This window comes from Camelus bactrianus, chromosome 32 (assembly GCF_048773025.1).
Source record: "Camelus bactrianus isolate YW-2024 breed Bactrian camel chromosome 32, ASM4877302v1, whole genome shotgun sequence".
NCBI lineage: Eukaryota > Metazoa > Chordata > Mammalia > Artiodactyla > Camelidae > Camelus > Camelus bactrianus.
Window position 1 is genome coordinate 23,472,561 of NC_133570.1, and position 10,751 is coordinate 23,483,311.

The 10,751-nt window shown below is 66.5% G+C and overlaps 2 protein-coding genes across 4 annotated transcripts; both read left to right on the forward strand.

Moving 5' to 3' along the window:
- The first annotated feature begins 435 nt into the window (after positions 1-435).
- Positions 436-8,649, forward strand: SEPTIN5 (septin 5). 3 transcript variants are annotated; one of them, XM_074355977.1, is made up of 12 exons: positions 436-493; positions 636-646; positions 4,903-4,999; positions 5,104-5,190; positions 5,454-5,577; positions 5,656-5,790; positions 5,924-6,041; positions 6,139-6,240; positions 7,036-7,132; positions 7,218-7,353; positions 7,469-7,571; positions 7,677-8,649. In XM_074355977.1, the coding sequence occupies exons 1-12, from the start codon at positions 451-453 to the stop codon at positions 7,731-7,733; spliced, it is 1,110 nt and encodes a 369-aa protein (XP_074212078.1). In that variant the 5' UTR covers positions 436-450; the 3' UTR covers positions 7,734-8,649. The 3 variants fall into 3 exon arrangements, with proteins under 3 accessions (XP_074212078.1, XP_010955260.2, XP_074212079.1); XM_010956958.3 differs by lacking the exons at positions 436-493; positions 636-646 and adding an exon at positions 3,878-4,324; XM_074355978.1 differs by lacking the exons at positions 436-493; positions 636-646 and adding an exon at positions 4,188-4,558.
- A 128-nt stretch (positions 8,650-8,777) lies between these two features.
- On the forward strand, positions 8,778-9,943 carry GP1BB (glycoprotein Ib platelet subunit beta). The gene is made up of 2 exons (XM_074355979.1): positions 8,778-8,911; positions 9,125-9,943. Exons 1-2 carry the CDS (start codon positions 8,902-8,904, stop codon positions 9,748-9,750), a joined length of 636 nt encoding a protein of 211 aa, XP_074212080.1. The 5' UTR covers positions 8,778-8,901; the 3' UTR covers positions 9,751-9,943.
- Positions 9,944-10,751: the final 808 nt, after the last annotated feature.

The following is a 10,751-nucleotide window of genomic DNA, read 5'->3' on the forward strand; positions in this document are numbered from 1 at the left end:
CGAGGGAGACCCGCGAGGCCGGCTTTACAGTCGGGCCACAGTACGGGTGGCCAGAGGCCAGGTATGGACTGGGGTCCCACCAGGGCCAAAGAGTCAGACCCTGGCCTGGAGAGATGGGGAGAGGGGTGGGCCGGGGCTGGGCAGGGGGAAGGGGAGGTGGGCAGGGGCCATCCATGCGGTATCGGTCGGGCGCCCTGCCGGCCAGCGGGAGGCGAGGGCGTCGCCCGGGGCGGCGGATGCGGAGGCGGTCGGGGGCGCCTGGGTCCCCGCCCCCGCTGGCCGCGCCGGGTCGCGCGTGGGCGCGGCGGACGCCGATTGGCTGGCGGGCGCGCGGGCGGGGCGGGGCGGGCCGCGGCGCCGAGGGGCCGGTCACCCCGCAGCCCGGCCTCGGCCTCCGCTCGTCGCCGCCCCGCCCGCGTGCACGTCCCCCCCACCCCCCCGGCGGCCACCATGAGTACAGGCCTGCGGTACAAGAGCAAGCTGGCGACCCCAGGTGAGCCCGGCGCCCGCTCGCGCGCGCGCGCGCCTTTGTCCCCGCCGCCCGCGCGCCTCTCACCGTGTATCTTCGTCTCTCCCCCGCCCGCCGGCCCGGACCCCGACCCTGACCCGACCCCCGACCCGACCCGACCCCGCAGAGGACAAGCAGGTACGTGTGCGCCGCCTCTCACCGGGCCGGCTGTCACCCATTGTGCCACCAACGCTGCGGCGCCCCGGCGCGACCCCGCCCCCGCCGGCCGTCACCCCGCCCTGTCGCGATAACCGATAACCGATTGTCAGCCTGGGCAGTGCTGCCGCCCTGGGGCAGCAGAGGGGAGGAGTGAGCGCCGTGCCTGGGGACCGGCTGCTGACCCTCACCGCTTGCCTTGCGCCCCTCCCCAGATGGGGGATGGGCCGGGTGCCCCCTCCCACTGGTCCAGCGCCCGCGGCTCCTTGCTGACCTGGCCTGTGGCCGTGTGCTGGGGGTCTTGAGGGAGGCCATGGTCATGGAAGGCCACGGGCTGGGGGAGGGGTCTGAGTCCACCAGCCAGGGCCAGTCCGCGAGCAGCCCCACAGGGGAGCCTCTGGCCACCCCACCCAACTCCTCTCCATCTCATGCCTCCTCTCCCCATGAGCCAGTATGAGTGGGCTGACCTGAGGCCAGGCCTCTTCCCCAGACTGGGAGCCTCCAGGGCCTGGTCTGAGTCATCCCGGGTGTTCAGCATGGGTCTTCAGACCTAGGGGGTACAAACAGGTTTCCCAAAGGCCAGCCTGGATCCCACCCTCCAAGAATGCAGAGCCAGACGGGAAACTGGCCTGAGTACCCACTGTGAACCCAGCTGAGGTCAGCTGTAAACAGCTGGGAGACCCTGAGATGGGGTGGGGGTTGGGTAGCCAGGCGAGCTGGAGGCTCTGGGGCAGCCCTGCTGGGGCTTCTCTGGCTTGAGTTTGGCTACGATTGGGGCAGAAAAGAAGGGCCCAACTCTGGCACCAGGATGGCGTTGGCAGCCCTTTTCGGGGATGGGGGTTCACACCCTGGGTGGATGCTGGGTGGAACCCCGAAGTCCTGGTCCAGGTGCGGCAGGCGGGCCAGGAGTGGCTCTGCAGGTGGGGTAGGGGCTGGGAGTCACTGGCTGCCCAGTGCCAGGCCCCTGGCAGAGACATTTCCCGCCCTGGGCTGGGTGAGGCTTATGGGGAGGGACCCTGTCAACCTCACCCTGCCAGTGAGGGGCTCCCCGGGGAGCCTGGGCCAGGAGCTGCCTCCCAGTCGTGGCAGGCCAGACAATGAGGAGATGCAGGGACCTGCCGCCAGCTATTGTTTGAGAGAGAGAAAGAGGGAAGGCCTGGAAGACCAGCCCTCACTCTTCTCTGGGGCCTGCAGGCACTCAGAGTCACTGGGCCCCCGCAGCTGCCACTTGACAACAGAGACCCCCCCTGCGGAAGTGTGAGCCCCTTCGGACCTGTGTCTCCCCAGCCTTGAGATCAGCTAAGACCAGCCTCACCCATCCCCTGCCCCCAGCACAAGGGGGAGAGGCATTATGTGGACAGGGTGTGGGGGGCCCCCCTGGGAGCAGGGCCGGGGAGCCAGGTGTTTGGGGCGGGCTCCTGCGGGTCTCTGGGGAGTCAGGAACACGGAGTAGCTTTACTGGTCCATCCGTGTTACTGAGCCTCAGCCTGTCCACACCCTGGAAAAGGGGGCAGGGGAGCTCTGTGGGCCCCCTCTGTGCCTGCCCCATCTCGGGCACTGGGGAGGGCTCTGGTGGCCCTCTGTGCCCCCTCCCCTGACCCCCACTCCACCTCAGGCAGTGACGGGGGCTCCATGGGCTCTGGTGGCTGCTTCCTGAGCCGCTATGGGTGCTTCTAAGAATGGAAATGCCTCTACAGTGTCAGGGACCAGGGGAGCTGGGAGGAGGTGGGTGCAGCCACGTCCATGGCTCCAGAAGTCCTGAGGACTATTTGTTGTGCCCTGGGGGCCAGAGAAAGGGGGTGGCAGGGCCCCTTCCTTGGGGACCTCAGGAAATCCACAGACCCTGTCTGGTCAAGGTCAGGAGACGGGCAGGCTGGCCAGGAGCTGATCTTGTCCTCCTGACCTGGGCCTCCCCAGAGGCTTTGTCTTTCTGGTGGGGAAACTGAGGCAGTCTAGGGGCAGCAAGCCTTACCAGGCACCAGGCTGGGGGATGCTGGGGCCCGGCTCGGGCTGTCCTCCTGGAGATTCCTGGAGATGCCAGCCTGTCCCAGTGGGAACCTGGCCAGGGGCCATGTCTAAAGTGGACCTGGGGGTGGAGGTGGGGTGGAGGCAGGATGGGACCCAGCCCAGAGTGGAGGCTGGGTGGGACCCAGCCCAGAAGCCTCCTTCAGAGGGCCAGGGCCAGGCTGGACACTTTCTTAGAGCAAGGGCCGGGGGACAGGCTGGGGGAGCTGGGGCCAGTGGCCCCCCCCACTGCCACCCTCCACTCGGATGAAAGGCTCCCCTGTTCCCAGCTGTGGGCCCACCCTTCCTCCCCAGGTGCCAGCGGCCTCCAGGCTCCACTGCAGCAGCAGGAGCCTGGACAGGGGGACAGAGGCCTCTTAATTGGGGAGCCAAGAAGGAAGGGCTGGGTGGGGGGAGAGCTGAGGGGCCTCCCATCCATACTGACACACACAGCCCAGGGCACGCCTCTTCATACTCCCATCTCCTTTCCAGGCCTTCCTTCCACCCCGCTGGCGCTGGCTTGGTCAGATTCTGGTGGCGTCCTGAAGGCAGGGTGGGCAAGGGAGGGTTTGGTGACTCAAGAGACCCCTGTGGTCCCTGGGTGGCTGCATAGGGGTGAGTGCTGAGCTGGCTTGAGCTCTCCAGGCCCGGCGTTGCCCAGTCCTGTGGGTGAGAGCAGGGGGATACTCAGAGGGAAGCCCCCTGGAGAGGGGCCCACTCCAGCTCCCCCTACCTCTGCTGTTTGGGGCTGTCTGGGAGCAGAGGTGGCAGCGCAGGGGTGGCAGGCAGGTTTGTGGAGCTGCGCACTGGCTGCAGCTTCCAAGCGTGCAGGGGTGGCAGTGGGAGGGTGGGCATCCAGTGCTCTGACCGCCCCCTCCCCGGCAACGTAAGCCTCTTTGGGCCTGGGTGCGGAGGTGGGCTCTGCCCTCATAAGTCCCCCACTTGTCTCCAAGCCACGGCAGTAAGAATTCCCCAAACGTACGCGCGCACACGCGGGGCAGGCAGTCAAGGGAGGAGCATATCTGTGGGTAGTTGGGGGCTTCGCCAGGACATCGCAGCGGGCGCGGGCGACAACGGGCCCAGCGGGCTCCCGCGTGCGTGCGCATAGGTCGGGGGCGCCCTCTGGCGCCCTCTGGCGGGCGGGACGCTGCAGCGCAGACCCGGCCCCCCGCCCACCCGGCTGTGCAGTCTGGGGACTGACGGACTGAGCTGCGCCGCTCCCCGCGCGCAGCCGCCCGCCCTGCCGAGCTCGGCCCTGCCCTCCTCCGCTCCGGTAGCTCCGCCTGCGCGGCCCAATTTCTAGGCGACTGTCTCCCAGCGACCGAGCGCTCCCTTCCGTCCCCTTCGGTGCGAGGCCCCGCCTGTGCCGGGGCTGGGCTGCCTGGGGCTGGACGAGCGGCTTGGTGGCCTCTGGTCGCGGCACCGCGTGAGCGCCACCCTCTCTGGGCCCCGGTTCTAACCTGTAACCCCGGGGGCGACAACGGGGCCTCGGGGCAGCACAGCGCGCGAGCCCCTCGCGCACGCCTGACCGCCCATCGCAGTCTGGGCCCCAGCGCAGCGGGCAGGGTCGCAGCGATGGACTCGCTGGCAGCACCCCAGGACCGCCTGGTGGAGCAGCTGCTGTCACCACGGACTCAGGCCCAGAGGCGGCTCAAGGTGTGTGTGGAGAGGGGAGCGGAAGATGGGTCAGTTGTGTGCCTGCCCCAGGCCCTTGGGCTGGGGACACGACTGGGGCCGCAGGGCCAGGGTCCTCAGGGTGGGCCTCGGAGGCAGTAGGAGGCTTGGCGCCGATTTCTATAAATAGCCTCTGCGCCGCCGTCGCCGCAGCCAGCCACCCCCGCGGCTGGATCGGGGCCAGACGGGGCCTCCCACCCGGTACACTCCGGAGGGGTGAGTATTGAGGCGGGGGCTTCTCCAGCCTATGAGGGCCTTGGGTGCATCTGAGGGGTCTGGGTCCTGGTGTCCTCTGTACACCACGGAAGGGAGGACACGGCCTCGTGTGCTATGCCTGGCATCCCACTCCACGTGCTCCTGCAAAGCCCTCCAGGGTGTCTCCACCCCCACCCGCCGCCACCTCTAGGCCTTGGCCGGGCCCCCACCCATTTCTGCTGTTGAGATGCCCCACCCTGGGGGCTCTGCCCTCTGCTGCCCCCTGGCCTGAGCTGGGTAGGGGACGGGGCACTGGCTGCCCCAGGAACTGCAGCATGCTCCTGACCCGCCCCTCTCCCACCCAGGACATTGACAAGCAGTACGTGGGCTTCGCCACGCTGCCCAACCAGGTGCACCGTAAGTCTGTGAAGAAGGGCTTCGACTTCACGCTCATGGTGGCAGGTGAGTGGGCTGGCACCCAAGGAGGGCGGGTGGGGCACTGGCGGCCAGGCTCTGTCTCAAGGGCCTCAGACTTAACCTGACTCGCTCACTGCACCCCTGGGCAGGGGAGTCAGGCTTGGGGAAGTCCACGCTGGTTCACAGCCTCTTCCTGACCGACCTGTACAAGGAGCGGAAGCTGCTCAGTGCGGAGGGTGAGTGGGTCCCATGTGGCCCTGGCGCTGGCCACCATCCCCTACTGTGTGACCTTTCCAGGGGCGCCTTCCAGGTCTAGCCCTGCCCTCTGTCCCCAAAGTGTGGGTCTCCTGTTCAGGGTCCAGACCACAGATGGGCTATGTGGCCAGGCCTGAAAAACTAGGGTGGATGAGGACAAGCATCCCGGCTGCCTGGGGTAGGAGTGAGGGCCACAGAGGCCGCTCCAAACAGTGCTCTCCCTGCCCCCTGCCCCCTTCCCCAGAGCGCATCAGCCAGACAGTGGAGATCCTGAAGCACACTGTGGACATTGAGGAGAAGGGGGTCAAGTTGAAACTCACCATTGTGGACACGCCGGGCTTCGGGGACGCCGTCAACAACTCTGAGTGGTAAGGAGGGCCTGCCCGGGTGTCCCAGCCTCCCGGCCCCCCGCCCCTCGGCCTGGCTTCATGCACCCCTGCCCCCAGCTGGAAGCCCATCACTGACTACGTGGACCAGCAGTTTGAACAGTATTTCCGGGACGAGAGCGGCCTCAACCGCAAGAACATCCAAGACAACCGAGTGCACTGCTGCCTGTACTTCATCTCCCCTTTTGGGCATGGGTACGTGGCTGGGCATGGGTACGTGGCTGTCCTCGGGCCAGCCGGTGCCGGTGGCCACCTGCCCCCTGCACCGTGCCCTCCTCCCACTGCCTCTGCCCCACGCATGCTCCACCACCCTGGCTGCTCTCCACAGGCTGCGGCCCGTGGATGTGGGCTTCATGAAAGCCTTGCACGAGAAGGTGAACATCGTGCCCCTCATCGCCAAAGCGGACTGTCTCGTCCCCAGTGAGATCCGGAAGCTGAAGGAGCGGGTGAGCCTCTGTGGCAGTGGCCCAGCCAGACTCTGGGGGGGCACGGGGGTACTGCCCGGGTGCTGGCCCCTAACCTGATGGCCCTCGCCCGCTGCAGATCCGGGAGGAGATCGACAAGTTTGGGATCCACGTGTACCAGTTTCCTGAGTGTGACTCAGATGAAGATGAGGACTTCAAGCAGCAGGATCGAGAACTGAAGGTGAGTGTGCAGCATGCTGGGCGGGGAGGGGCCCAGAGACCAGTTTATGCCAGGCCAGGGAGAGGACTCATCACCTAGGTCTGATCTCTTGGGCAAGGGCCTCTCGTCCAGCAGTGAAGTCCCTTCCCCTGGGGCTGGGGCTGGGGCTGGGGCTGGGGCTGGGGCTTCCCAGGTTCCCCACTGGCTTGTGTAGTTTGGGCCCGCATAGTTCATGGGTCATGGAGCGCTTGTCAGGACCCAAAGGCACAGCTGCTGGCCAGGTCCCCACCCTGGCCTTGCTCTCAGCCCCCTTCCCTGCTTCACCAGCAGAAGGGCCTGGCCCAGTGGCCACAAGCCTTGTGCCCAGAATCCTGAGCTGGAGGTGGTGGCTTTGAGTGCCCCAGGCCTAGAGTGGTGATGGCAAGTCCAAGCCAGAGACAGGTGGCCACTGGGCTGGAAGCAGTGTGGGCCCTTCACCCCAGACTCTGCAAGGGCGTCACTAACAGGAGGGTCAGCTCTTGGGTGGGGAAGGGCAGGCACTAGATGGAACGGCTCATGCGGAGGGTTTTGGGAAGGCAGGACATGTGGCTGAGCACAGCCCCTGGCAAAAGCCCTGAGGTGTCAGCTACACCAGCTCCAGCTTCAGCTGGCAACAGAGACGCCAGAGGTGGGGGCTGCAGGCTCTCCTTAGGGAGAGGTTGTGGTTGGTGATGCTGGAGGGGCCGACCAGGTGCTGAGCGCCCACGTCCCTCTGCCACCACTGACCCCACACCCCTGCTAACTGGGTGTGAGCCCTTACACCTGCCCCCCCCCCAGGAGAGTGCACCCTTCGCTGTTATCGGCAGCAACACGGTGGTGGAGGCCAAGGGCCAGCGGGTCCGGGGACGACTGTACCCCTGGGGGATCGTGGAGGGTGAGTTGAGGCCTGGGGCACAGCCTTTTGGGTGGGAAGGTTCCTCTGGGGCAGCGCCCCACCCACTGCCCGCCCCCGCCCGCAGTGGAGAACCAGGCGCACTGCGATTTCGTGAAACTTCGCAACATGCTGATCCGCACCCACATGCACGACCTCAAGGACGTGACGTGCGACGTGCACTACGAGAACTACCGCGCGCACTGCATCCAGCAGATGACCAGGTGCGCTCCCCGCCCGACCCGTACACACCTGACCCGCCCAGAGGTGTGGGAGCCCGGGCTTTGGTGGTGTCGGGGTCAGCCCCCAACAGCCCTGTCCCTCATGTCCACCCTGCAGCAAGCTGACCCAGGACAGCCGCATGGAGAGCCCCATCCCCATCCTGCCCCTGCCCACCCCCGACGCCGAGACGGAGAAGCTCATCAGGATGAAGGATGAGGAGGTTCGCAGGCGGCAGGGGAGGAGCCAGGGCTGGGGGTGGGGCCAGAGCCAGGCCCTTACCATCATATTTCTCACCCCACTCTCTGGTTTCTGCCCCGCCCCCCAGCTGAGGCGCATGCAGGAGATGCTGCAGAAAATGAAGCAGCAAATGCAGGACCAGTGACCTCGCCCCAGACCCCCGTTGCCATGGATATACTGCCAGTTCTCCAGCTTGCCCTTCCCATCCCTGGACCCCAACTGGCTTGGACTCGACCCGGATTCATCTGGATCTCCAACAGGCCTGGACACAATCCCAACCCCGCAATGGCCCAGACCTGGACCTGTCTTTCCCCACTGTTCCTGACCTGACCCAGAGACGCGGGGCCTCAGCCCCCAGCCAACCCTAATTTATTCTCAGCATCAGCCTCTCCCCTCGTTTGTATCTGCTTCAAGGGGCCTGGATCACAGCCCCCACAACCAGCCCTCTCTGGCCTTGGGGAAGCAGGAGCTAAGTCGGGTGGTGACTTCTAAGATCTTCCCCCAACCAGGAAGGTCACAGCACTCAGACTCCATGCCCTACCCAGAGGAGTAGGTAAACCAAGGCAGAACATAGGAGCAGATCCTTGAGACCCCAGGCTTGTTCCCCCACCCAATGCTGCAGAATGGACTTGGAGCCCTCACTTTGTGCCGAGGTGGGCTGGGTCCTTCTTACCTCTTCACCCCCTCACCAGGTAGCTTTGGGGGCAGATCAGGCAGCTGAAGCAATTAGGATTCCTCCAGAACTAAGGAGACCATCCGGCTGCTGGGGAGAGCAATGGAGGATGGGACACCTGTGAAGGCCCGCCCCCATCCCCCATGGCCTTGGCCCGGCCTCAAGGCTCCAGGAGCAGTGGGTGGTGGGCAGCCTGGCCACCTCCTTCCCCGCCTGTCGCTGGCGATCTGTTCTCCCCAGCAGCACTGTTGCCCCGGGTTCCGGAGCCCTTGGCACCCCCATCCCTCCACCCGCATGACCCCTGCCCCTCAAGCCCCATTCTCCAGTTTGTTTAGTTGTGAATGTTGCGTCCTGTCCTGGTGACAGGAGAACAATATTGGTGAACGTCGCAGAGGGTGTCTGAGTGCTCCATGCGCCCCTGGGAGCGAGCAGGGCGGAAGTGCGGTCGCCGGGGCCTGGCTGTGATAGCACTCTTATCCGCGCTGCCGGCTCGGCCTCGCGGTTATTTCTGGCCGGGCGGCGCGCTGTGGTCGGTTCGACGGGCGCGCTGGGGCCCGGCAGGGGTTGGGGTGGCCTTATCGCCTGGTTCCGCGGCCAGCGCCTCGCGCTCCAGAGCAGCCTGGGCCGCCGTCCTCTCACCATGGGCTCCGGTGAGTCTGGGGTCTGGCCGGCTGGGCTGCTCCCTGGGCAGACTAGGGTTGGGAGGCGGTCGGTCTTTGGGGCTGTAATTGAAAGAGATTTGGGTCACATTTATAGGGGACCCCGGCCAGTGAGCGGGGCGGTCGGGGTGGAGAAGCGTGCGGGCAATGGGGGGCGCTCCAAGGGCCCCGCGGGCCGGGCTCACCCCCGCGCTTCCGTTCCAGGGCCGCGCGGGGCGCTGGGCCTGCTGCTCCTCCTGCTCGCGCCGCCCAGCCGCCTGGCCTCTGGCTGCCCCGCACCGTGTCACTGCGCGAGTACGCGCGTGGACTGCGGGCGCCGAGGGCTAACGTGGGCTTCGCTGCCGGCCGCCTTCCCACTGAACACGACCGAACTGGTGCTGACGGGCAACAACCTGACGGCGCTGCCGCCGGGGATCCTGGACGCGCTGCCGGTGCTGCGCGCCGCGTACCTGGACGCCAACCCCTGGCGCTGCGACTGCCACCTGGTGCCGCTGCGCGCCTGGCTGGCCGGCCGGATCGAGCTCGAGCCCTACCGCGACCTGCGCTGCGCCGCGCCCCCCGCGCTGCGCGGCCGCGTGCTGCCCTACCTCGCGGAGGACGAGCTGCGCGCCGCCTGCCCGCCCGGCGAGCTCTGCCGCGGGGCCCTGGCGGCGCAGCTCTTGCTGCTCGGCCTCGGGCTGCTGCACGCGCTGCTGCTGGCGCTGCTGCTGTGCCGCCTGCGGAGGCTGCGCGCCCAGGCCGCGAGCAGGTGGTTGCTGAGCACCCCGCTGACCTCCCCGCTGGCGGCGGAGCCGGAGCCGGAGCCAGAGCCGAGCGAGGACGCTGAGTAGCGCGGCTGGCTCCCCCGATCGGCCCCACCCCGTGCGCGTCCTCCGCTCGTACAATCCCCCAGACACGCCAGCATGCCGTCCGGGTTGCGGGCCCTACGGCCGCAGAGCCGGCCCGGGGCGAACCGGCGCCCGGACCCGCCCAGTCCCCACACCATCTCCAGTGCGAATAAACCCTGCTCCGCATCTGACCGGCCTCTGCACCACGAGACCCGGAATTATGCGCCTCCCCAACCCAGAAAAAGCTGCCGGGGTGAGAGGTGGTTCAAGGGGGGCAGAAACGTATGACATTTTCATACACCCGACATAACCTGACAAGTACAAGGTCAGCAAGTGAACTCCCTGGCCGCTGACTTCACAGTAGTACAAGTGGGAGGGCTCAGAAGAACTCGAAAGACAGTGACCGCACTGTGGGGAGTGAGAACACTGGGACAGTGAGGACACTGGAGAGTGAGGACTGAGGACAGTGAGGATGCTGGGACATTGAGGACACTGGGACGTTACAGTGTGGGCAGTGAGGACACTGAGGGGACATTGGGTCCCCCGCAGGCAATGTGGCAAGAAAGAGAAGTTCAGAGTGGTAGTTTCCGGGAGTCAGTGCAAGGTGGCTCTGAGGACAGCTCGGGTGTGAGATTCCCTGATGGCAGTGACCATGCCACGCAGGCAGCTTTCAGGGCAGTCAGGGATGGAGATGGGGGGTGGGTGATGAGGATGATTCGGTAGCCCAGCTGCAACTCCCTAGGCATCTGAGTAAGAACCTCTGGAGGGCAAGTGAGGTGTGGACCACGGAAGTTCCCCACAGGGGTTGAGGAGGCACTGGAGGTCTCTGAATCATGTCCCCCACCTGGCTGCCATTTCTTGAAGGAAGTCACCTCTGACCACCTCCATCCCCAGTCTCCCTGTCCCAGGCCAAGCAGCCACCTCTATGGGGGCCCCAGCCCGGCACAGGCTGCTAATGAGGGCCTGGGTGCCCACAAGGTAGGCCAGGGCTTTCCTCATTATTG